This window comes from Pelodiscus sinensis, chromosome 8 (genome assembly GCF_049634645.1).
Source record: "Pelodiscus sinensis isolate JC-2024 chromosome 8, ASM4963464v1, whole genome shotgun sequence".
Classification (NCBI taxonomy): Eukaryota; Metazoa; Chordata; order Testudines; family Trionychidae; genus Pelodiscus; species Pelodiscus sinensis.
Genome location: NC_134718.1, coordinates 21,759,410 through 21,785,886, shown reverse-complemented (window position 1 = coordinate 21,785,886; position 26,477 = coordinate 21,759,410). Strand labels below are relative to the sequence as shown.

Here is a 26,477-nt window from a genome sequence, read left to right as displayed (position 1 = left end):
ATAGGTGTAATTCCTTTTGGCTTCAAAGAGGAGTGGAAATGCATAAACGCGGATAAAATTTGGCCCTGAATTTTTGGAGATGAGTAAATTGAGGTTTCTGAAGAAAAAATAAAATGGTAAAATAACTGCCAAATGCAATCATGTTATTTTGCAAATGAAAAAAAGTCTATTTGATGGCAGCCTTCAATTACCTGAAGGGGGTTCCAAAGAGGATGGAGAGAGGCTGTTCTCAGTGGTGACAGATGTCAGAATGAGGAGCAATGATCTCAAGTTGCATTGGGGGAGATTTAGATAGGATATTAGGGAAAACTATTTCCCTAGTAGGGTGGTAAAGCACTGGAATGGGTTTCCCTAGAGAGGTAGTGGAATCTCCATCCCTAGAGGTTTTTAAGTCTTGGCATGACAAAGCCCTGGCTAAGATGATTTAGTGGGGGTTGTTCCTGCGTTTAGCAGGTGGTTGGCCTTAATGACCTCCTGAGCTCTCTTCAAACCCTATAATTCTATGATTTAGCAAAGCAACAGTGGATAGGGAAGGAATTCTTGGTTCAGGTTTGCCAAAGGATAGTAGAAGAAAATGTAAAGGCACTAAGGGTGTGTCTAGACTACAAGGTTTTGTTGACAAAAGTGGACTTTTGTTGACAAAACTATACCTGCGTCTACACTACCGCTGAGTTCCGTTGACAGTAAGTCGACAGAATGCGGCAGTTTTGTCGACAGCGGTAAACTTCATTCTACGAGGAATAACGCCTTTTTTTGACAGAGTTATGTTGAAAAAAGGCGCTATTGCATCCACACAGTGCATTTTCAAAAGAAAGCGTTTAGACTCTCTGTCGAAAAAGTGGCTTGCTTTGTCAACAGAACTGGCTGTAGTCTAGACACTCTTTCAACAGAGGCTTTGTCAACAGTATCAGTAAAGCCTCTGTCAACAAAAACCTGTAGTCTAGATGTACCCTAGGTGCTGGTCTGTTAAATATGGTGGGCAGTGCTTTTATAGTACCATAAATAAAATTCAGTAAAATAAATTTTAGTTCTGTATTAAACTTAGCACTTTATTTTGCTTGATGCTATAAAATTTTGCTTTTCTGACTACCAAAGCAAAGTTTGTTTGGAAGCATGCACCTTGTAAAATGTTGCAGTATTTCCTGTGTTAGATGTCTATATTCAAATAATGATGAGAATAGTTTATTGCATTCTGACAAGATATTTTGGATAGATATATATAACTGAACATCATGGTTGTGAGATGAAGAACTCTGGCCTTTTTATTTCCTAAAAATAAGACTATAAAAATATTTTTCCATTGGAATTATGCATCCTTCAGCACACCTTATTTTGTAATGTGAAGAGATTTTCCTCACTCTTGTGATAGATCATTTCTGTGTGAAGTGCAGTTTTTCACAGGATTGTCAGCATTTTGTACTTTTCATTACAAATCAATAGCTGGGATAATTAGGAAATGTCTAACCCAAACATGAAGGAAGAGCTTAAAAAGGAGATATGTTGCATAACGTTTAGTGTTTTATTTAAATTGCCATTTTGTATTAACTTCACATAAGCCACCTGTTTTACCATCTTAGGGAAGCGTTCATTTTCTAAAGTCTATTCTGTACCAACACATTGGTATTTGTATTATATGTAATGCTTCAGCATGATTTTAAGTAGTACACATTTTCAAACAGCTTGGAGGAAAAAGTGCAACCACTACACAATGTGGAATTTTTTTTATTTCTAAGATTTGCTGTTTCACTGTATTGACTTGACAATTTATAACTTTTATGAATCAGGATGATTTCCTTTGTAAATCTGTTTTAATTAAAGTATTCTAAGAGCGACAGGAACAGATACACAACTATTTGAGGTTTACAAACTACATCTTTGATAAGGAGAAATGATTTCATGACATATGTATACAATTGCTATTAAAATGTATTCTATATATTCTATATGATTGTATAATATTTTATACAACAGTACAAATAAAATATTTTTCTATTATATTTATTATGTTTAAACACCATTTTTCCCCAGTTAGCTAATATAAATAACACTGTCAAACAACAAGTTGGAAGTGCTGACATTTCTAGGCCTTGAGATTTAAGTCATGCTGCATCTACAACCTTTCATGCTGTTTGCAGTTATTCCAGTGTTTGTTCAGTAGATTAAAATAAATGCATATTTAAACACAGTTATAAGCCATTATTTTTATTTTGCTAAAGCAGTTTATATAGGTTTTGTTATGTTTGGCCAGGAATGATCAGACAAACAAAATTGCAGCATCTAGGTATAAATGTTGTCAGAAAGAAAATCCAGGACTTCTAATAGTTTAAAGCATTAGGGGAACAGAAGGAAAGGAAGGAAGTTATTCTAAAAATGCTATTAATGAATTTGAAAAACTGGTGTTTGCTTTTGGTGGTAGTGTCATGTGCATGCTTCTGAAGAGACCATCTGACTATGGAAATGGACAACAGAGGTTCAAAGGCTCCTAAGGAGGGGAGAGGGGAGAGAGAGGAGGATTAACGTCCAACACTGATGTTGCAGGTCTTGCAACTGGGATCTTTCTTTGCATTTGCAGTAGACAAGCTCATTAACTGATGACCAGTAATTTCTGCAACTGTGCCAAGGGAAAGATCCACAGGATCAGTGTAAATTACTTCTAAAATAACATCCTGGGCATGGTGATAAACCATGATGCCATCTTCTTCGGTGCAGGTCAGAAATTTATTATCCTTTGAATTTAGCTGAGGAAGGCGCAGTTTACAGAATTCATCTCCTGGTGAGCCAACGGGGGCAATAACAAGAATGACATAGTGATAAGCTGTGTACATGCAATAGAAGTCCCCAAAGTACAAGTTAGTATTTGGATTGAAAAGTTTTTCAGCTGCAATCTCAAACCTGTATCTTCCATAAGGTGAATCTTGTGGTGGCTTTCCCGTGTTAAACTCAGTGTTGCAGCTAAAGAAGATGCCTTCCAGCTTCCCACTGATTGGAGAGCCATGGCTACCACTGTTATCCTTGACAGAAGGCTGCATTGCATTTCCATGTTGCTCTCTAAAAATGAATATCATTGTTTATTTTGTAGTGAAGAGTACAAGTTTGGCTACTTATAAGACTGCCATCATGTCACAAGGGACATAAAGAGAAGTTAGTCAATTGAAAAATAAGTTTAACACCATGACATTTTTAAGGGAAAGCAAAACCAAATAAACGAAGGCATGACCAGGGTGACAGAATTGTTTTCCTTTGTTTTTGGCGATAAGTTTTGTGGCTAAAGAAGCAAAACAATTAAGAAAAAACCCACCTCAGAAGTTGTAACAATAATGAGATTTTAAGTCTAGATTAAAAGTAATAAATAAACCCAACCATGCTGCAATATCCTTGAATGTTTCCAGTGGCTGATGCACACATTCACATGATGGTTAGTTCCCCTTTCTATTTTCCAGTGCCTCTATGATAGGGGGATGTAGGAATTCCCTTGCCCTCTTATCTGCTGCCACTCCGCTCCTTACACAGTCAGGAATAACTGAAGTAACAGGGACTGAAACACAGAAAATCTCTCTCTCTTTCTGTGAGTTTTATTTAAACAGATCTTCACAGATTTTGAATGCTAGGAGAGCTCCGTACAAGCACTGTGGAGTTCTGCCTGGCAGCTCTGGAGAGGAAGTGGTAAAGATGATAGTTTCATTCTAGTAAGTTTGAGGAGAGGATTCCCCAGTAGGACCCCATTCCATTTTCTTCTAATAAAATCTGCTGCTCCATATTACTAAGACATGGTCCAATTTGTCTGCCGTCTATTTCAGTGGAAGTGGGTCTAGACCCAAGATGAGATATAATTTGATTCTTTCAGTTGTAGTCGTAAAACCAAAGTTACACAAACCCAAACATTTCATTGCAAGTCAACATTTGAAGTGCACAGATTCTGTGTGTGTTTGTGTGTGTGTGTGTGCATGCATGTACGCACACATAAAAACTAGGGTTATGAATTGTTGACCTGCGAGGGCTGGAGCAGCTCCCCACACACCATGGAGCCATGGGGGGGGGCGACACTTCAGCCCAGCTGGAAAAGTCTCTGTCCATGGCAGACCTGGCCTGGATGGAGCAGCATGTTGCAGGTGAGGGCACACCAGCCTGTCCAGTGCAGCCCCTACTCGCAGCGGGAGGAGGAGGAGGGGTTGCCTCTGTTTTAGCAGTTGACCTATTAAACATAATGTTTAACTGGTTAAAAGGAATTATACACCCTAATAAAATATGTTGAGCATATCTCATACTTTGTTTGCCTAAATGCTTTCAAAGTGCAATAAATCGTCAGCACCTTCCTATTTAGAAAATATGTTTTACTGAACTTACCACTTCTCTTGTCAAAGCCATGACTGATTTCTTTTTCTGTTTTCTACCTGAGTTGTAAACGATTAATTCTCAACACATCGTAGGTCTCATATCCATCTCCATCTTTATATTTCACAGTACGCTTGTCATCTATCTGGTATGCTAAATTACTATTCTCCATTCATGCAAATTGACCAGGCTTAAAAGATGTTTTTCAGAAAGCTTTCCAACAATAATTCACCAGCAGAAACTGCTTGTGCTATACATGCCGTGCTCAATTTAGCCCATCATCTGATACTGTGATGCATTACATTCTGATCTATGTGAGTCGTTTCACAGGCTGGTGATAGCAAGTGAAGATCTAATTCCTATGTGCTATAAAGAACACGTTTCATTGCGCATGCTCAGCATACGAACAAAACTGACCAACCTGATGTGTTAGTACCTTAACACCACTTGCAAAGGTCAGTAAGTTTCCCTGTACAACAGCTATTCCTGTTTGTTCCCCATGTCATTTAGAAAGGTTTAATTTCAATAAAGCAGACTTTGTTAGAAAATTTTGTTTTCAGCCAGGCAAACACAATACAGGTGGGACCTTCCTGGTCCAGCGCCCTCAGGATCTGACCAGTCCCAAATGAGGGAATTTTCCTGACCAGGGAAGGTCACCTGCCACCAGCTCCCCAACCATCTGTTCCTAAGTGCTCCTAGCTCTACTACTGCCCCAGCCACTCCCCACTTCTACCTCCCCCACTGCCACCCCAGCCAGGCTGCTGCCATGCTGCTGCCAGCCCATGGCCCTAGTTACATAAGAACATAAGAACATAAGAATGGCCGTACTGGGTCAGACCAAAGGTCCATCTAGCCCAGTATCCTGTCTACCGACAGTGGCCAGCACCAGGTACCCCAGAGAGGGTTGACCGAAGACAATGATCAAGCGATTTGTCTCCTGCCATCCCTCTCCAGCCTCTGACAAACAGAGGCCAAGGACACCATTTTATCCCCTGGCTAATAGCCTTTTATGGACCTAACCTCCATGAATTTATCCAGCTTCTCTTTAAACTCTATTATAGTCCTAGCCTTCACCGCCTCCTCTGGCAAGGAGTTCCACAGGTTGACAACACACTGTGTGAAGGAGAACTTTCTTTTATTAGTTTTAAACCTGCTGGCCATTAATTTCATTTGGTGTCCTCTAGTTCTTCTATTATGGGAACTAATAAATAACTTTTCTTTATCAGCCATTAGAACCCTTGCTTGCTAGTCTTAAATATACCTCATTTTTGCAGGACTGATTATTACACAATCAGAGAGCTTCTGAATGATAAGGAAACCAACACTTTGAGGCAAGGAATGCTAGTTAGAGTGAACGGTTACAAATGTTACTGCCAGGTTTTGTGGCCACCAACAGCTTAGTCATGAGCACAATATAGCACCTTTCTGGCTAGACATTTTTAGCAAACTGGAAGACCCACAACTTGCCTGTTTCTTGTAACATCCAAACATCTTCATGTATTCTAACAGCAAGCCATGCATTAAATTAGAATCAGGTTTTATTTCACTTTATGAAGGTAATCATATATCTAGTAGCCCATTGTCTGTGACTCTGTAACGTTGTAGCATCACTTGTTGCCTCTGGGGAGCGCTGTTGCCTCCCACCGTGGTGCTCAGTTGACTTCTGCGCCCCTCAGCTGGGCCGCCGTGGAGAAGCAAGCAGAGCAAGCAGCTGTTTGGGCTCCACCCTGGTGGCCCGGCTAAGCGGCGCAGAACTCAGCCGAGCGCCACGGTGGGAGGCGAAGGGGGGTGAGGCAGTGACGTACACGGTCAGGCCCCGCCCCATGGCCATGAACAGACCCTAGCCAAGGGGATGGCGGGGGAACAAGGGGGAGGAGGAGGACAACTGGGAGACTGCAGGATCAGTGCTGGGGTGAAGGAAAATGGTGCAGGGGGCTTATAGGCAGCTGTTCAGCTGGGCTGCCGTGTGGGAGCAAGCGGCGCAAACAGCCGTTTGGGCTCCGCGCTCCCCATGCAGGAGGGGGAGAAGAAGAGAAAGAGAGTGAGAGGCACGAGGGGGAGAAGAAGAGAAAGAGACGGAGAGAGAGGCAGGAGATGGAGGAGAGCTGAGAGAGAGAGGGGGGAAGGAGGTAGGAGGAGGGGAGAGAAAGAGAGACGGAGCGAGAGACTGGAGGCTCAGGAGAGAAGACCAAGATAGAAAGGGAATAGGACATGGAGGAGAGACCTGAAAATCCCGTTTTATGATGGGCTAGTTAGCTAGTTTCTTAATAAGAGGAAAAACTAGCTCAGGCTAGAATCTTATGCAAACCAAAAACATATAGAATAAAGAAAAGTTAGAAGGCTGTCACTTGAGTAGTGCAGCCACAAGGACTTCTTTGTGTGGAGGAAATCCAAAAGTACAGCTATGAATAAGCCCTATCAAATTCACAGTCCATTTGGATCAATTTTTTACAGTTTTAAGATTTTAAAAATTGTACATTTCATGATTTCAGCTATTTACATCTGAAATTTCCTGGTGGTGTAATCGTAGGGTTCCTGACCCAAAAAGGAGCAGTGAGGAAGGGGGTTGCATTACTGCTACCTTCACTTTTGTGCGGCTGCTAATGGCGGTGCTGCATTCAGACCTGGGCAATTGGAGAGTGGCAGCTGCTGGCCAGGAGCCCAGCTCTGAAGGCTAAGCTGCCACCACCAAGAGCACAGAAGTAAGGGTGTCATGGTATGGTGCTCAGCCTACAACCACCGTTCTTTAGCTATCCAGCTCTGAAGTCAGTGCAGAAGCAAGGGTGGAAATTCCTCAACCTCCCTAAAATAATTTTGTGCCCTGCGACTCCCTTTTCAGTCAGGACCCCAAGTGTGAGAAATGCTGGCCTCCCCCATGAAATCTGTATGATAAAGGGTTAAAAGCACACAAAAGAACAGATTTCATGGTCCATGGTGTGTTTTTCATTACCATGAATTTTGAGGGGCCCTACCTATGAATGGCTACCATCAGAGCAAAATTCTGTGAACTCAAATGCACATGCACTGTGAGCTAGGAAAGACGTGACCTACCCGGTAGCTATAAGGACCGGGTAAGCCTGGGCATTCCAAAAGAATGATGTGCTCTTATTCCAGGACTCAAAGTCCCAATCCAACACAGAGCTGCTCCTGTTTAATGAAAGTGTTACTTCTCTCAAACTGAATTAGACTTGAGTAAAACTTAAAGGCATGCATTGTTGAAGCAGGCTTAACATAGGCTGAAGTGTAGAAAAAAAAGCCTGTTTACACAACTTTACAGGCAGTAATCAGAACTCCAATTCTGTAAGACAGTGCAAAACCAGAGTTCTGCTGCATTTCTTAGTGATGGCAATGGATATTCCAGACCAGTTTTCTAGAAGAGTATTCCTAGCGGAGTCATTGCATAGTGCTTTTCCTAAGACAGTTTCCTGTTCAGTCTCCTGAGCTTTACCTTTGGGGTGATGTCATCTATATTTTGACTATCTAGCTTTTATCTTCAGCACTAATCTGGAAAATATGTAGATACACTGCATGGGTGGAAGTTAAAACCCATGTTAAGAGACTTTTAGGGTTGCACAATAAGGCATTCAAAATAGGGATGTGAGTAATCGACTTGTGCTTATTGAGTAGTCGAGCAGAGTACTCAACTACTCGTTTCCCCCTCCCTTGCTGTCTCTGCATGAGAGGCAGTGGGGAGAGGGGCAGGAGCCAGTATTGTGGGGAGCTGGCTTAAAAGGGGGCCACCTGCACCTCCCCCAGTGTCTCTATCAGAGGTTTCAGGGGGAGGGAGGAGGACAGGAGAGGCTGCTGCGAAGCTGCACTGGTAGCAGCCTCTCTCCGCAGCCATGAACAGGGGCTGCTGGACCCAGCATGAGCTGGGACTGAGCAGTTCCGACTTGTGGGGACCACTGTGCCTCTGCATTTTAAGTGCAGAGCTGCAGCGGTATAGAGCCGGCATGACCAGAGACTGATCAGTCCCGGCTTGAGTAGACTCCTGGAAATACCCCTGCTCTGCAGAGCAGCTCATTTATTGACTAATTGTGTAGTTGATACAAATTGTATCAACCACACGATTAGCCAAATAACTGCTCTTTATCATCCTTAATTCAAAAGTCAGTAAGGGTACGTCTACACTACAGCGCTAGTTCGAACTAACTTAGTTCGAATTAGTTAATTCGAACTAAGCTAGTTCGAACTAACGCATCTAGAACTAAAAACTAGTTCGAACTAGCGTTTTGCTAGTTCGAACTAGTAAGTCCACATTGAGTGGACTCTGAACAGGGCTTAAGGATGGCCGGAAGCAGTGCCGGCAGGGCATCAGAGGAGGACTTAGAGCGTGGAGATGCTGTCTCAGGCTAGCCGAGGGCTGCGCTTAAAGGGTCCCGACCCCCACCCCGGACACACAGTTCTAAGGGGTGCCCCTCTTGCAAAGAAGTTCTGGCTTGGAGTGCCCTGAGTGCCCACACTGGGCACATCACACCACTCGGCCATCAGACCGGCTGCACTTGCCGCAGGCTGCCATCTGGGGAGAGGGGGCAATTGGGGGGCTGCAGGAGAGCTTCCACCCCCAGAAGCCCGCAGAGCCAGCCCAGTCCTCCCCATCGGGGGCACGTACCCCATTCCTCCCTCACCTCCTTCCACTTACCCTTCCCTAGCCCCCCTTCTTATTGATGTACAAAATAAAGATAACGTTTCTTCCAACATTGACTCTGTCTTTATTGAACAAAACTGGGGGAGACTGGGAAAAGGAGGTGGGAGAGGGGAAGAGAAAGGCTGGGAGAGGGGAGGGCAACTAACATGATCAGGGGTTGGGAACAGGTCCCAGATGAAGAAAGGCTACAGAGACTGGGACTGTTCAGCTTAGAAAAGAGGAGATGGAGGGGGGACAGGATAGAGGTCTCTAAAAGCAGGGGTTGGGTGGAGAGGGTGCATTCAGAAAAGTTCTTCCTGAGTTCCCATCAAGAAGGACTAGAGGACACCAAAGGAAAGGAATGGGTAGCAGGCTTGAAACTAGTAAGAGAAAGTTGTTGTTGACAAAGCAAATAGTTAACCTGTGGAACTCCTTGCTGCAGGAGGCTGTGAAGGCTAGAACTAGAACAGAGTTTAAAGGGAAGTGAGATAAAGTGATGGAGGTTGGGTCCATGGAGTCCTATTAGCCAGGGGGTAGGAGTGGAGTCCCTGCCCAAAGTTTGTGGAAGACTGGAGAGGGATGGCACGAGACAAATGGCTTGGTCATTGTCTTCGGTCCATCCCCTCCAGGGTCCCTAGGGTTGGCCGCTGTTGGCAGACAGGCTACTGGGCTAGATGAACCTTTGGTCTGACCCAGGACGGCCATTGTAAGCTCAGGGCTCAGTGTCGGGGGTCTCAGTGGACCCCCTTGATTTTCATGCACACCTGGTCCTGGGTGGCCAGGCTGGCAGCTCTCCTGCCCTAGACGGCCACTTTCCTGTGCCTAGTGCGGAGATCGTGGACGAGGTCCACGATGTCCGCACTAGCCCAGGAAGGTGCCCGCCTCTTGCAGTCCAGGGGAAGCTCCCGGGAGCCGCCAGCCTGGTCCCGGCAAGAGGGGGTGGGCTGGGGGGCATCGGGTGGGTGGCTCTGTGCCGTGCCAGGTGCAGGGTCTGCTAGCTGGGTGCTGGCAGGCTTGCACCTGGCACGGGCACCGTAGCCAGCCCGTGCCCCTTTAAGGGGTCCGGGGCTGGGAGGGGGGCATAGAGTTTCCCTGGTGTTGGCCAGAGTGGCCACCAGGGAAACCTGGGGAGGGCTAGCCTCCCACTAGTTCGAACTAAAGGGCTACACAGCCCTTAGTTCGAACTAGCTAGTTCGAACTAGGCGTTAGTCCTCGTAAAATGAGGTTTACCTAGTTCGAACTAAGCGCTCCGCTAGTTCGATTCAAATTCGAACTAGCGGAGCGCTAGTGTAGCACCTATTAAAGTTAGTTCGAACTAACGTCCGTTAGTTCGAACTAACTTTGTAGTGTAGACATACCCTAAGGGAGAGAGCCACAAAAAAGACTTAGGCACCTAAGTCGCTAGGCATACATGTCCAACACGTAGGCACCACTGTGACCTCAACCCCCCTGCTAAGCTGCCACCCAACCCTGGAGGCACCTGAAATCCCTATGAATTCGTGTTTCCACCATTAACAATCCTTCTGCACCTGGGTTTCTGCCAATGTGGATGTGCACAGCCAACTTAGACTAGGGGAGCAGGTGCTTTAGCTTCTGCAGGACCTCCAGAGTAGGTGCTTCTATCCAACACACCTGCAAGGCCCAAGCCAGGAGCCATTTCAATGCCTATGTTTCTCTTTGGATCTGACTTTAAATGCCAGTATTCAGGCTGCATATGCTTGATTACTTAATGTGCATATGCAAATTTGAGAGACATATGTATACACCAAGTACTTGCATGCACAAAATTGTGCACTCCTTATCTTTAGAAGTCTCATTTAATTTCTTGTACATCATCAATCATCATCATTATTTTTACTTAGTATTTAGATTAGGATGGAGGCTAGAGGCTTACTCAGATTGAAACTCCATTACAACAAGCATTGTGAAAATACTGTTTTTACTCCAAAAAGCAAACTTATTTCCCATTCCCATTCAGTGCTAAATTGTTTACATACATGTCATTTTTATTCTTGAACTGGAATTTAGTGCATAGACTTTTTGTTGTAAAATTGCAGCATGCTTCTTCACATATATATATTTATGTTGCATTGTATTTTAATACTTCACTGGATTTACAGCAGACTTCCAATAATCCGGAACCTATGGGACCTAGGTGGTGCCGGATTATCAGATATGCCAGACTATCAGGAGGTACTATAAGATGGTTATATATATATATATATATATATATATATATACTGTATACATTATATACTGTATATAAAGTGTTCTTAATCCTTTTTATTGCATATACTGTATACAGTATACTGTAATGTTTTAGTTTTTTTAAGCCTCTTTTACCCTTTTTGCTCAGTTCAGATGCTGCCGCTGTTATCTTGTGACTCATTTTTTGCTGAAGCTCACTCACTAGGCTCTTGCCATTTTGATGCCGGACTATCAGGAGTGCCGGACTATTGGATGCCGGGCTATTGGAGTTTTACTGTACTATCTTAATGCGGGAAAACCATTTTACCGTGCTGTTTCTTACCTGATATAATCAAAGTATTCTTTGTGCTGATTCCGATAAAAAACAGAAAGCTTAAGCATACGTCCTGCAATCACTTCAGCTTTTTCCAAAAGCTGTGTTAGATGAACTTTTGAATAATCTGTGAAGAAAAGATTATCTGCTAGTAAAAAAGAAACACAACAATCACAGTCTAACAGTATTTTGATTTTTTGTATAAAGCAGAGAGGCACAGAGAAAGATTTTTGGGACACAGGCATTAAAGCGTAAAAGTTTGCCCCAAAGTGACACTACCCGTAAGTGGCAGTCCTAGGAACAGAATCCCCATCCACCAGGTTACACTACTCCTCATGACTTGATGAACAAAACTAGATGCAATTTTTACAAGGGCTTGATAGCATTATCTCCTACTAATGTGCTTTTCCCTTAAAAAAATGCTCCCTACTCCCCATGTGACTATGACCTAGTATCACAATACATTACCACAGAGGCAATATGAGGGCTCTGATACTGCCCAACCGATGCAGGGTTAAACTCACTCCAGTGCATTTAGCACAAGGACTCATTACAATTTGTAATGAGGAGTACAGGCTGGCCTGTGCACTAGGGTGAATCTCATCACAATGAAGCTGTGTTCAAGTAATATAGAAGCCAAATCACTGGAGTGCAGGACAAGGTGAGGTGGAGGTGGTGGTGCTCTGAGGCTTTCCACAAGCAACAGCCTTGAGAACCTTGCTGCATGCTGAACAGAAGCACATGGAGTGCTTTCAGGAAACTGCGTAGCTACTTGAGGCTGAAGACAGATGCAAGAATGGCACTCCTTCAGTTTTATTCAGTTTTGATCACCTAGACTGCCACCAGGTGCATTGTTTGGCCAACTGCTAATGGTCTGTGCACTGCCTGCTTTGTATACAGTGTGATAAGGTCAGCCCACAGGGCTGCTACCGTGTAAGGGAAAGGCAGACCAAAAGGCATGCTAATTAGAGGTAGAGGGCTTCAGGGCAATTAGGAGAAGCTGGCAGGGAGCTGGCCCAGGCAGATTGGGACTGGCTGACTCCACTTCAGGCCTGCTGGAGGCCTTTAAAAATCTCCCCAGTTAGAAGGTGGAGGAGAGAGTGAGAGGCTGGGAGGTGAGATGGAGAGCAAAAGTTTGACACAAAGTACTAGCAGTTAGGGTATGTCTGGACTGCATCCCTCTGTCGGCAGAGGGATGCAGACTAGGCAGGTCGACATTGCAAATGAGGCAGGGATTTAAATATCCAGCACCTAATTTGCATAAAAATGGCCACCACTTTTTGCTGACTCAGCACGTTGTTGGCAAAAAGCAGCAGATCTTGTAAACCTCCTTGCAGGAGGCATAAGGGAACTGTCGAAAAAGGCTTTCTTTCTCGACAGATCCCCCTCTGGACTGCTGCTTTTTGCCGACAAAGTGCTGAGTCAGCAAAACACAGCGGTCATTTTTATGCAAATTAGGCACGGGATATTTAAATCCCTGCCTCATTTGCAATGTTGACCTTCCTAATCTGCATCCCTCTGCTGACAGAGGGATGCAGTCTAGACATACCCTTACAGAGCTAGAGAGAGCAGGGAAAGGAGTTCCAGGAAGAGGGGCAGGGCTCCCTACTCCACATGCCAGCTGCAAGCCCAACCCCTGACAAAGAGAGGAGGCTGCCGGTCCAAACACTGGCTAGGGAAAGAGGGGTCCTTGCCACAACAGCTATGCTAGAAGGACAGTGTCTGAGTGTAGGAGAGGCCTGGGTCTCTGTGTATCTTCCTTCCCACATCCCAACAAGAGAGCAGTCCTGGTTTCATTACACATTTTAAACAGAAAGTAAGCCACCTAAACCACCCCTTACATTACCATGTGGGACTGGTCCTGATTATTATGTGATGTAGACAGAAGCTAACTGCACAGCATGCTTGTTTTTTTTCTTTCTTTAGATGCTGTATCTTTTACCAGCAATCTTACCTGCTGTACAAAACTCTATGATTTCACTCCACTCAGAAACAACGTAATCACCATCTACTTGCTTTGATGCTGTCTGCACTGCAACTGTATATTCTGTTCTTGGGCTCAAGAACCAGTGTCCACGAACTGTCATAGGGAGCGGAACAGCTTTTGCAACCAGTTTAGTAGGTACATCCTAATGAAATAAAAAAAGTTTGATCATGCTATATTCAGAAAGTCCTATAATTTTAGGGTCATGAATGTCAATAACCTTATTTAAACCCCCCAGGCCCAACTTCTACTAACTATTCTCACATGAGTACCACAGTGATGTTAACCAGATGACACACATAAGGAAAGGAAGTGAGATTTAGCCTTTATCTAAACACATGCTTTTAATATTGGGGCTATATGATTATAGAATATTATTACCTGTAGCACTATAGATTAGTGCAGTAGTCTCCAACCTTTTTAGGCATGAGATCACTTTTCGAATTTAAGTACAATCCAGGATCTGCCTCAAACACAAACACCCTTGCCCCGCCTCCTTCCTGCCCCTTTTCTGAGCCCCTGCCCCTGCTCACTCCATCCTCCCTCACTTTTATCAGGCTGAGAGCAGAGGGTTGGAGTGTGGGGAAGGGGGATGCAGACACTGATCTTGGGCTAAAGGTTTTGGAGTGTGGGAGGGGCTCTGAGCTGAGCCTGGGGCAGGGAGTTGAGGTGCAGGAGGGGGCAGGCTCTGGGAGAGAGTTTGGATGCAGGGGGACTCAGGGCTAGGGCTGGGGTTTGGGGGTGCAGGAGGAGTTCAGAACTGGGGCTGGAGGAGAACAGCAAGCAGGATGTTCCTGGGGGTGAGGGGCAGTTCCAAGGCAGAGGGCAGGAAGAGCATGGCCGTGCTGAGAGGGGCAGATAAAGGAGTGGCACTTGATAGCCTCCCAGCCAAACCTGTCAGGATCATCTGATCAAAGGTTCCATGATCTACCAGTAGATCCCAATTTACAGGTTGGTGACCACTGGATTAGTGGTTCTTAACCTTTCAAGACTATGCCCCTTTCTGGAGTCTGATTTTGTCATGACTATCCCCTGCAAGGTTTACCTCACTTAAAATACTTGTTTGCAAAATCAGATATAAAAATGCAAGTGTATCTTTACACTTACTTTGTATACACTACTACTCAAAATTGATTATTTAGATTATTGATTATTTGACTATGCACTTATAAAATAAATCAACTGGAATATAAATATTATACTTACATTTCAGTGTATAGTATATAATGCAGTACAAAAAGGCCGCATGAAATTTTAGCTTATACTGAGTTTGCTGGTGCTTTTTATATGGCCTGTTGCAAAACTAGACAAATAGCTAGATGAGTTGACATATACCCTGGAAGAGTGCCTCATACACTGTTGAGAACCACGTAATAGCTCAAGGAGATCAATTTGTATTTAAACATGCAAGCCTGTGGGATTAGGACTATAATTTGATTACGATACACTATGCTGCTAAGGAAATGTTAAGGCCATTAAAACATAAGCTTACTGGGTCTCTAAATATAATTTCACTGACTTCAGTGTTGATTGACACCAGCATGAAAGAAGAATAGTCTTTCACATAGCTCAGCACAAAATTAAGACAGCGCAGCCTAAATATTTCAAAACCAGTGCTTCATGTGTCAAATATATCATAAGGAAAATAAGGATTACCATACTGGCAGACCAAAGGTCCATCTAGCCCAGTAGTCTGTCCTCTGACAGTGGCCAATGCCAGGTGCCCCAGAAGAAATTAATAAAATGGACAATCATCAAGTGTTCCCTCACCTGTCACTCATTCCCAGCTTTTAACAAAGGCTATGGACACCAATCCTACCCATCTTGACTAACAGACATTGGTGGATCTCTTCTCCATGAATTTATCTAATTCTTTTTTGAACCCTGTTAAAGTCCTGGTCTTTACAACATTCTCTGGAAAGGAGTTCCGCACGTTGATTGTGTGCTGGGGAAAGAAAAATTTGCTTTTCTTTGTTTTAAATTTGCTACCTATTAATTTCATTTGGTGACTCCCTAGTTCTTATGTTATGGGAACAAGTAACTTTTCCTTATTTACTTTCTCCACTCCATTCATGATTTTATAGACCTCTATAATACTCCCCCCACCACCACCTTAGTCTCCTCTGTTGAACATTGAAAAGATGTTTTATCCACTCTGACTCCAATCTTTCTCTGTTGAGTGGTAATAGCTAATTGAGTCCCCATCATTTCACATGTATAATTGTGATTATGTTTTCAAGCATACATTACTTTGCGTTTATCAGCATTAAAATTCATTTGCCATTTTGTTGCCAAGTCACCCAGTTCTGTGAGATCCTTTTGAAGTTCTTCATAGTTTGGTCTTAACTATCTTGAACAGATTACTATCATTTGCGAATGTTGCCACCTCTCTGTTACCCTTTCTCCAGATCATTTATGAATATGTGCAATAGGATTGGGACCAGTACAGACCCCTGCGGGACACTACTACTTACCTCTATCCATACTGAAAACTGACTGTTCATTCCTACTCTTTGTTTCCTATCTTTTATCACAACAAACCTGTTTAAAAACAACACCTGGGAAAAGCAAATGCATGACAATAAGTGGAATTTGTGTTGTAAGCTTTGTGTCTATCACTGTAGTCTTCTGGTTTCTATTTCCTCCCCCCCCCCCCCCCCCCATTGTTTTGTTGTGCCAGAGATTCAGAGCCCATTGTGCTGATATCAAAGATGGAGTTAGGAATGCTCCAATTCCAGTTGGGAATGCTCACAAGAGGCTGAAATGCTTGACCTCTGCAACATTGAAGACTTCAGCTTAGATCTGGCTATGAGGGAGTAGATGATATGCCAGGTTTCCTTGCCAGTATTTTGCAGGAAACAGAGCTGATTTCTGCATCCTTCAAAACCCTGCAGAAGCCTTGATCTTGGGAACAAAATGTGTGCAACAATATTAAAATGGAATGTATTGATTAACATAATGGTAATCTTCTATTCCCTATTAGGGTGTAAGCAAGCTTAATAGTGTGTGAAATATGAATAACAGCATGCTTTAGAACATACAGGTAATTTTAGAATTACTATTATTTTTATTACAAGATTACCAAATTAAAAAGAGTTGTGATGTATTCACAATTATCCATTCATTAGAATAGCAAATAGTGCCTGTCAGTATTCATTGATTAAAAGCTGCAAAGGCTGTCATTCTGGGAGGAGAGTCTGTGGTAAGAGAATGTGCATTTGAGAAACTGCTGGGAGAGAATCCCTGCCTAAGGAAATGGGTGGAATGGTTGCTTTCACATGGGATGGCTGTAAATGAGGGCTGCATTGTATCAACGTGATATGATTAAAAGAGATCAGAGACATTGACTAGTTGTCCTGGGGGCGAGGGCAGGCAGGAAGAGGTAGTGGTGATGGTTTTGTCACAATAGTCTCCTTGTGGTGTGGGAGATGGAAGCAAATTACAGTGGGAGAGATCTAGGTTGGATATAAGGAAAAACTATTTCCCTAGGAGGGTGGTGAAGCACTGGAATGGGTTACCTAGGGAGGGGGTGGAATCTCCATCCCTAGAGGTTTTTATGTTTTAAGTCTTGGCTTGACAAAGCCCTAGCTGGGTTGATTTAGTTGGGATTGGTCCTGCCTTCAGCAGGGGACTGGATTTAATGACCTCCCTGAGGTCTCTTCCAGCTCTGTGATTCTATGATTCTATGAAATTGGGATGGAGTGTGGAAGGCATTCCTTGTATATGGGGGAGGAGGAGTGGGTGGCAGATGGGAACCATAGCATCTTAAAATGGTTGCTGCCACATGAACAGTGGACATTTTAAATTAATCTAGCTTCATCCAAGTATAAACCAGGGATATAAGCGACTAGTTGACTAGTCAACTATCCAATAAGCAAAAGCTTATTGAATAGTCGACTAGTTCCTCAACTAGTTGCTTAAAAGCCGGTTCCCTCCAGCACTGTCTCCTGAGGGGGCAAGGGAGTAGCGGGAACTAGGCACGAGCCAGGAATCAGCTGATTCCCAACTTGCACTCAATCCCAGATGCTGCGACTCTGCTTTGTGAAAGTATTAAGAGCCTGCTGACTGTTAATAGATTTAAAAATCAGAAGCTCAGCAAGGGGGACCCAGCATGAACCAGGCCAGCTGATTTCTGGCTCACGCTGGGTTCCCCCTGCTGCACTTTAGCCCTTTAAATGTATTAAGAGCCTACGGGCTCTTAATACATTAAAAAGCAGAATCACAGCATCTGGGACTAGTTTAGTTGATTAAACTATATTTAACATCCCTAATACAGATGAAAGCAAAGGTTTTGTTTCTGCATGACCCATAAACAAACTTGGAAAGCGTTTCAATTAAGAAAAATTATTTATTTTCTGTTTGTTTTTATATTAGCAATAATAGCCCTTATTTTCCCTGTTCATATAGGAGGACTATTTGGAAACAGAATAACTAGCAGGAAAGTAACAACAAAAAACTAAAAAGTGATCAGATCGGAGAAGAGATTTCATTTTACATTTCTTCATATGCCACCCAATACTTATAACTAACTTGTTGAGAGGAAAACTCTTTTTGTCAGAGGGTATGTCTAGATTACATCCATCTGTTGCCAGAGGGATGTAAATTAGACATACCAAAATTACTAATGAAGCAGGGATTTAAATATCCCGTGCTTCATTAGAATAAAAATGGCCACTGCTTTTTGCAGATGCAGCAATTTGCCGGCAAAAAGCGGCAGTCTAGACGGTGATTGGTCGGCAAGGAAAGCCTTTTGCGAGCAATTCCTTATGCAACGAGGCATAAGTGATCGGTCAGAAAAGGCTTTCCTTGCCAACCGATCCCCATCTAGACTGCCGCTTTTTGCCGGCAAATTGCCGCCTCGGCAAAAAGCGGCAGCAATTTTTATTCTAATGAAGTGCGAGATATTTAAATCCCTGCTTCATTAGCAATTTCGGTATGTCTAATTTACATCCCTCTGGTGACAGACGGATGTACTCTAGACATATCCAAAGACTCCACTGCCCTGTCTCTGATGGCTGAAAAAGCTCCCTTTCCAGTTATTTCTGTGACTTTGAGGCTAATTCACTCTCTTTCTCTCACACAGACACAGAGACACATACACTCTCAGTGTTTTAACTGTAAATTAACATTATACTGTGAGATTTAGCTGTAATTACTGTAAATAGCATGACCATCCTATTAAATAAATGGAAAACATTATGCAAAATCCAGGCCAGGGGTGCAGTGTGATTAAGGAATCAAACTAATTAAATATACAAACCAGTCACATATTTATGTGTTCTTGACTTATGAGCAATCTCTTCAAATAAAGATTTATAAAATGGCCCCGGTCATAAATTGTAAAGTCCTCTATAAAATGTCACTGCTCACCACTACAACAGATGAGCAGGAGTGACAGTGACGAGTTAAGGTTGCTTTGTAACCTTATTTGTGCATTTTCATACTTTGGTATTTGGGTTTATTATATAAGGTGCAGGCTTAAATGTAAATCTCTAGACTGAAATGTGTGGATTTTGGAAACTCATTCATTAATGGGATTCTCCCCTTCACAAAGTGAACCACAGGAAGGTCTGGTCTACCCTAAGTATGTTAAGTAATGGTTAATTTACTAATCAAGCAGTTAATGGCATTTCCATCGACTACTTGACTAGTCAATAGGCACTTCTACATTCTTCTTTTGAAATGTACAAGAGCCCTCGCACCTTTCCCAACCAGGAAATGTTCATGTCAATGAAACATTCTTTGTGATCCATGAGAGCCTGCAGCACCCCTGTTGATGTAATCTGAGGCCCGGTAGTCAGGGTCCAGGATGGGGATGTACGTGCCATCTATGGCCCCCTGCAGTTGGGGAAGCTCATGTCAGCAAAGCCATCAATGATGCTGTCCACATTCTCCAGAGAGACGACCCTCTGTAGCAGCACCTTGTTGATGGCCTTGGCTACCTTTAGGAGGACAGCCCCAAATGTGAATTTCTCCACACCCAACTGGTTCCTGATGGAGAGCAGTAGCTGTCCGGCATGGCAAGCTTCTACAGGGAGTTGGTGACATACTTCTGCATGGGGATGGCAGGTCGCAGTTGAGTGTCCTGTTTCCTGAGGGCAGTGGTGAGCCACTTGCAGGGCACGAGGAAAGTGGCCTTCCACATGCGGAATTTCTGCAGCCACCGCTGGTCATCCCATAGCTGCAAGATGATGCAGTCCCACCAATCCAAACTAGTCTCCCACCACCAGAAGTGACATTCCATGGTGTCCAGGAGATTGAGGGGCATGTGCAGCAGCAGGAGTGCCAAGACCTGGGGGTATGTCTACACTACAGCACTAGTTCGAACTAACTTAGTTCAAATTAGTTAATTCAAACTAAGCTAATTCGAACTAACGCGTCTAGAACTAAAAACTAGTTCGAATTAGCGATTTGCTAATTCGAACTAGCGCGTCCACACTGATTGGACGCAGGGGGGCATTTAAGGGTGGCTGAAACCGGTTCTGGCAGGGCATCAGGTCAGTAGTTGCTTTGTGTGGCTGCTGTCTGAGGCTATCTGAGGCTCGAGCTTAACGGGACCCCCCCTGGACAGCCGGTTCTCAGCTTTTCCTGCTTGCTTGCCAACCTCGCCGAGGGACAGCAAAGCATTGGTCTCTGTGCCCGTCTGTGTCGGTGCTTCCCTTCGGGGGGGCCGCCGCAGGTGGCAACATGGAGCCACGGCTCGCCCTGCACCTTCTGGTGCACGTTCTGGACTTGCTGCTGAAAGCCTGCCAGCAATGGCTCGAGGCTGCCTGGCACCACCTGGGGAACATCAGCCCCCTGCCTCTCCGCCTGGCCGCCCTGGGGGCCATGGAGGAGCCGCGGCAGCGCCCCGGCACCGGCATGCCCCGCCACGTCTGGCGTCTGGACACCAGCACCAACTGGTGGGACCGCATCGTCCTGGAGCTCTGGGAGGACCGACAGTGGACCCAGAACTTCAGGATGAGGAGGGACACCTTCCTGGAGCTCTGCGAGTGGCTCGCCCCTGCCCTGCAAAGAAGGGACACTCGCATGAGACCCGCCATCCCCCTCCAGAAGCGGGTGGCCATCGCCCTCTGGAAGCTCTCCACGCCGGACAGCTACCGATCCGTCGGGAACCAGTTCGGCGTGGGGAGATCCACCGTCAGAGCGGTGCTCATGCAGGTATGGCACTCGTCGGCCACTGAGCCCGGGGGGAGGGGAGCTGCGAGGAGGGGATGGGCCGCCCCAGGGACAAAGGGGGGGCGGGAGGAGGCGAAAGCGCCCCGCACCGGAGGGGTCGGGCTGTCCCGGCCGTACTACACGCTGCCAGGGGGGTTGCTTCCGGGAGTGGGGCGCGGGGCACTGCCAGGGCACGCACGCTCCCAGCCACCCGGGCGCCCCACTGATTGGTGCTTTGCTGTGTCTCTCTCTGCAGGTGGTCAAGGCCATCAACCGGGTGCTGCTCCGCAGGGTGGTCTGCCTCGCCGACCCGGACGCCGTCATCCGGGGATTCGGCGCCCTCGGCTTCCCCAACTGCGGGGGGGCCATCGACGGGACGCACATCCCCATCCGTGCCCCGGAACACCAGGCGTCCCGGTACGTCAACAGAAAGGGGTACTTCTCCGTGATCCTGCAGGCCGTGTGTGACCACCGGGGACAGTTCACGGACATTAATGTGGGCTGGTCGGGCAAAGCACATGACGCCCGGGTGTACCACAACTCCTCCGTGTGCCAGCGGCTGCAGGACGGAACCTTCTTCCCCGACCGCCACATCAGGGTCGGGGACGTGGACATGCCCGTGTGCCTGGTGGGGGATGCCACCTACCCACTGCAGCCGTGGCTGATGAAGCCGTACACGGGGCACCTCAATCCCTCCCGCCAGGCCTTCAATGCCAGGCTGACCAGGGCCCGCATTGTAGTGGAGGGGGCCTTCGGGCGACTGAAAGCCCGCTTTCGATGCCTCCTCACCCGTCTGGACCTGGCAGAGCACAACATCCCTCCCGTGGTGGCAGCATGTTGTGTGCTCCACAATTTGTGTGAGCGAAAGGGGGAGGCTTTCCTGCCAGCCTGGATGGCTGAGGCTGACCGCATGGCTGGACACTACGGTCAGCCCCGCACCACCGCCATCCGGGAAGCCCTGCGGGAGAGCTTCCTGGTGGAGGAGGAGGAGGACTGACCTCTTCCTGCATGCCCCACTGGGGCCTTCTTCCACCCTACCCCCCTTCCCCTTTCCCCTCCCTATCTACTGTACAATAAAGACACCTGTTTTTGAAACAAAAACGTCTGTTTATTGAACATAACTGGGTGCGGGAAGGGAGGAATGAGGGTGGGAGAGGGGAGGGGGAAACCTGGGACGAGGGAGCTGGAAGGGAAGGGGAGGGAAGGGAGGAAGGGAAAGGAAAGCTCAGGGGTGGGAGTCCGGCTGCCTCTCCTGTCTCGCCACACTGCGGGTCCGGGGGCGTCGGTGGGAAATGGTTGTGGAGGGGGGGGCAGGAGGGACAGGGGGTGTGGAGGAAGCAGGAGCGGAAGCAGGAGCGGAAGCAGGAGCGGGAGCAGGGGGAGCAGGGGGAGCAAAAGGGGGAGCAGGGGGAGCAAGAGGGGGAGTAAGAGGGGGAGCAGGGGGAGGAGGAAATGGGAAGCGGTCCAGCAGGCTCTGGAGGTGGCCTCGCAGAGCACGGCCCTGCTCCTCCAGGGCCTCCAGACTCCTCCGGCGCAGCCTGAGGTCCTCCTGGACCCAGTGGTCCTGGAGACGGAGCTGTCAATCCAGGAACTGGAGGTGCCACCTCTGGTAGTCCTCCTGGTTCCTGGCTGTCCTGCTTGCCCGGGCGCGGGTGGCTGCTGCAGGCGGAGTGGTGCGCCCTGCAGGCCCCGGTGCTGCAGCTGTGGTGCAAGAAGACCAGCGGTCAATTACCCCAGGGGCCCAGGTGTGTGAAACCCAGCTCCCCTCTGCAAGGCCAGGGCCCCTGCAGGATCCCCAGCTGCTGCTCCGTGGTGGGCAAGGCCCAGGCGCACGGTCCCGGGGCTCCCTCTCGCCCCAGCCCCCTGTACACATAAGGGGAACACGAGGGTACTCACAGGTGGACGCCTCCCCGGCCTCAGACGACTCAGGCGAGCGGCTCTGTGGCGTGCCTCGGGGGTCCCGGGTCCTGGGCAGGCTGGCGGCAGGCTCCTGGCTCTCAGAGCCCTCTTCCTCCTCCTCCGTGTCCAGGAGCGGTCCCTCTGCCCCGGGGTCAATCACGTCCCCGGGGGGCAGGGACGGCATGAGCCCCCAGGATGCGGTCCAGGGCATGGAAGTGGGGACAGGCCTCCGGGTCGGCCCCTGGCAGGCAGGCCCGGGAGTAGGACTGCCGCAAGTCCTTTATTTTGCAGCGCACCTGCTCCCGGCTGCGCTGGTGGCCCCTGGCGGCCAGGCTGGCAGCCATGCGGCCGTAGACGGCCGCGTTCCGGTGGCTAGTGCGTAGATCGTGGACATTGGAGGCTTCCCCCCAAACCTCGATGAGGTCCACGATCTCCGCACTTGACCAGGCGGGCGCCCGCCTTTTGCGCCCCCGGGCAGGCTCCTGGGAGCCGCCAGGCTGGTCCTGGGGAGCAGTGAAGGGCTGGGAGCCCTCGGATGGCTGGCTCATAGTGTGGCAGGTGCAGGCTGTGCAGGCACGAGTGCTTGCAGCCTTGCAACTGGCACAAAGTGTGTAGCCAGCCCGTGGCCCTTTAAGGGCTCCGGGGCCAGGAGGGGGGCAATAGAGTTTTCCTGATGTTGGCCAGAGTGGCCACCAGGGAAACCTGGGAAGCCTTAGCCTCCCACTAGTTCGAATTAAGGGTCTACACAGCCCTTAATTTGAACTAGCTAGTTCGAACTAGGCTTAATCCTCGTAAAATGAGGTTTACCTAGTTCGAACTAAGCGCTCCGTTAGTTCGAATTAAGTTCGAACTAACGGAGCGCTAGTGTAGCACCTAGGAAAGTTAGTTCGAACTAACGGACATTAGTTCGAACTAACTTTGCAGTGTAGACATACCATGGGTGATCAGAGCCTGCATTCCAGGCTGGTCCTCGTGCTGTTGAAGCTGCATGCAGGCAGTCTGGACGACCTGAGCTATGAAGCAGAGTATGAGACTTGTGAGCCTGGCACTGCTCTGCAGCAGCTCTGGCTCAATGTTGCGAGTAAAAATGTTGGCATATTATGAGGTATTCGGGTGCCCATAGCAGTTTTGCTGACTTGAGGGTATAAATTGTCCCCAGATTGGAAATAGTTGTGGGTGAAGACAAAATCACATAGCTCAGTTACCAGGTGTGCTGTGGCATCATCAGGAATAGTATAATCTGGTGGTTGGAATAGCTGCATTAAAGTCTATGAAGCCATGCCAATTTATATCAGCTGAAGATCAGGACTAGGTGATGTTTTAAAACTCACTGTTGAAAATTGCAGTGATGGTTTTCAGGTATACAACAAACACAAAACATTACTTCCAACCATCTCATAAAACCAAAAGTGAAGGTCAGGAAAAATGGGGGAGGAAAAAGGGGTTATAAATACAAAAAAACAATTATCACAGTTAAAATACCTTTGAAGGTAAAAAGATCAACATAAGTTAGCAGAAATGTTTCCTGATTGCCCTTTTAGTTTTAAAGCCCTTACTAATACAAGTGTTGGTAACATTAAAAATATCATACTTTGACGGTATCTGGGCTCTGATACTGTTTCTGATACTCTGATACATCTTTTATGGAATTCATGAACACATTTTAAGATAGCAAATGATTGTGTCTTTAATATAATTGTCCTCCCTTGATTTGACAGTAGCATCATAGTCCATCCCACTACAGGCAGTCCCCGAGTTACGCGGATCCGACTTATGTCGGATCCGCAGTTATGAACGGGGATTTCTCGCTCCAGAGAACTAGAGCAGCGGGACACCTGGTCCCGCCGCCCGCCTTCTCCGGGGCGAGAAAAGCTGCTCCCCGTCTCCCTGGTCTGCTGGCTCCGCCAGCAGACCAGGGAGACGGAAGCAAAGCGGCGGAGCACCGTGGGCCGGACCCGCGGCCGCTTCCAGATCAGCTTCCAGACCCGCGGGTCAGCTTCCGGACCCGCGGCCGCTTCCAGATCTGCAGACCAGGGAGACGCTGAGCAAAGCCGCGGAGGACCCGGGCCGGACCGCGGCGCTGAACTGGAAGCGCCACGGTTCAGCCCGGGTCCTCCGCAGCTTTGCTCCACATCTCCCTGGTCTGCTGGGGGAGGGGGAGACGCAGCTAGTGCCCCCCCCCCAGCAGACCAGGGAGACGTGGAGCAAAGCCAGGGGCCTGTGGTAGATCAGGTGGGGCACTGCCGGTTGGTCCCGCAGCACCGCTCCTTGTCGCTACTGGACCAACCCGGCAGCACCCCAGCTGCTCTGCCCCAGGCGTCCTGATTCAGCTGCTGATCAGTTTCAGCAGGGGTGCTGCTGGGTTGGTCCAGTAGCTCCGAGGAGCGGCCGCGCTACTGGACCAAGCCAGCAGCACCCGAGCTGCTCTGCCCCAGGCGTCCCAAAGTCAGCCGCTGCTGAAACTGACCAGCGGCTGACTACAGGAAGCCCGAGGCAGAGTTGCTCTGCCCTGGGCTTCCTGGAATCAGCTGCTGATCAGTTTCAGCAGCAGCTGACTTGGGGATGCCTGGTGTTCTTACCTTGAATCTGTATGTAAGTGGAACTGGTGTCCAGATTCAGCGGCTGTTGAAACTGATCAATTTCAGCAGCGGCTGATGCCAGTTCCGACTTACATACAGATTCAACTTAAGAACAAACCTACAGTCCCTATCTTGTACGTAACCCCGGGGACTGCCTATACATAACTAACAGTACTTTGAAATAAACAAATGTAATGTACCGCTGACATCTAACAGAGAGCAAATATTCAGCTCAATAGTTGCTGAAATGTCTGAACAAGTGTTTTAAATCATTCTGAACAAGCATTAAGAAGCAGAGGAAGACTGCTGGAAACCTTCCTAGAAGTTAATTATTAAATCTTATGTCAAGAAGACACATGTTGCTGTTGTGAGGATAGGCAGAGGAGCACCATGCGCAACCTGTTTAATGAAAAATAAGACTGGTAAAGGAACCAGAACTTCTGTTTTGCTGGAAATTCTACTGTTTCAAAATTTGTTTTAGGTTTCAATTGGAAGGAAAAATTTTCAAAAAATTATTTTGAATCAAAACATTTAATTTCTATGAAAATTAAATGTTTTATTAATTTGACTTTTATATTTGAATTTATAGTGTAATACAAATCAAATGGAATGTTCTAACATTATCAAATAGTTTCATTTCAATTTTTAAACAAGTTTTTCAAAAATTATTCTATTGGATTTTTTTTTCTATCAGTTCTTTTACAAATCCCAGCTTTCTAGTGAATTCAGTATGTGGCTTTCCATGGCAGTCCAGACGATTGTCACAAAATTTTGTATTTATTCTAAAAATCACTGTTTACTGTTTTTTAAAAATTACCTTGTGTTTAAATTTGTTGGAATTCTTGTTCTCTTTCTTGTTGAGATCAATAAAATAGTGAGTAATACGATCCTTGGATTTAGAATCCATGTCCCATGAAATCTTGAAAGAATCACATGTGATGTTACTTATTTTGATGTTGTGTGGGACTGGAAGTTCCTCCATCTCTGCGATCCCACTATCTTGTGATTTATTCCCTGTGTAAAAATAAACATTGACAGCATTAGACAAATGCACTAGAGTATGATTAGTTCAACTTTTAACATAGCAAATATTAGTCTCTTTCAACTATTATTTTACAAAAATACATACAAGAAAAATACAAAAGCCCAATTCTGTAAGTCTTACTCAGAGTGGAAGTACCTACTGACAAGATGAGTCTCTTTGAAGTCAGTGAAAATACGGACATCAATATAAGTAAGGGCTTCCCAATATGAATATAGCAAATTATATAAAAAAGATGTTGTGCCACTACACATAAGATTCTGCAGAAACATATGAAGAATTTGGTGGCTGAAAAGTTAACAGGCCCATAAATGACTTATTTCATAATGTAGTTA

The 26,477-nt window shown here is 46.4% G+C and overlaps 2 protein-coding genes across 2 annotated transcripts in view; one reads left to right on the top strand and one right to left on the bottom strand.

Annotated features, from left to right (window-relative positions):
• FAM13C (family with sequence similarity 13 member C) overlaps positions 1–13,543 on the top strand; it is a 188,888-nt gene extending 175,345 nt beyond the window's left edge. The window contains exon 17 of the mRNA XM_075934855.1: positions 13,407–13,543. Within this exon, the coding sequence (XP_075790970.1) occupies positions 13,407–13,455 (49 nt within the window). The 3' untranslated portion in view covers positions 13,456–13,543. The remainder of the gene's footprint in view (positions 1–13,406) is intronic.
• The window catches only part of PHYHIPL (phytanoyl-CoA 2-hydroxylase interacting protein like), a 51,315-nt gene continuing 25,860 nt past the window's right edge, over positions 1,023–26,477 (bottom strand). The window contains exons 2-5 of the mRNA XM_006132124.4: positions 25,918–26,114; positions 13,435–13,609; positions 11,490–11,607; positions 1,023–3,048 (exon numbers count right to left, since the gene is read on the bottom strand). Coding sequence (XP_006132186.1) covers positions 2,514–3,048; positions 11,490–11,607; positions 13,435–13,609; positions 25,918–26,114 — 1,025 coding nt within the window. The 3' untranslated portion in view covers positions 1,023–2,513. The remainder of the gene's footprint in view (positions 3,049–11,489; positions 11,608–13,434; positions 13,610–25,917; positions 26,115–26,477) is intronic.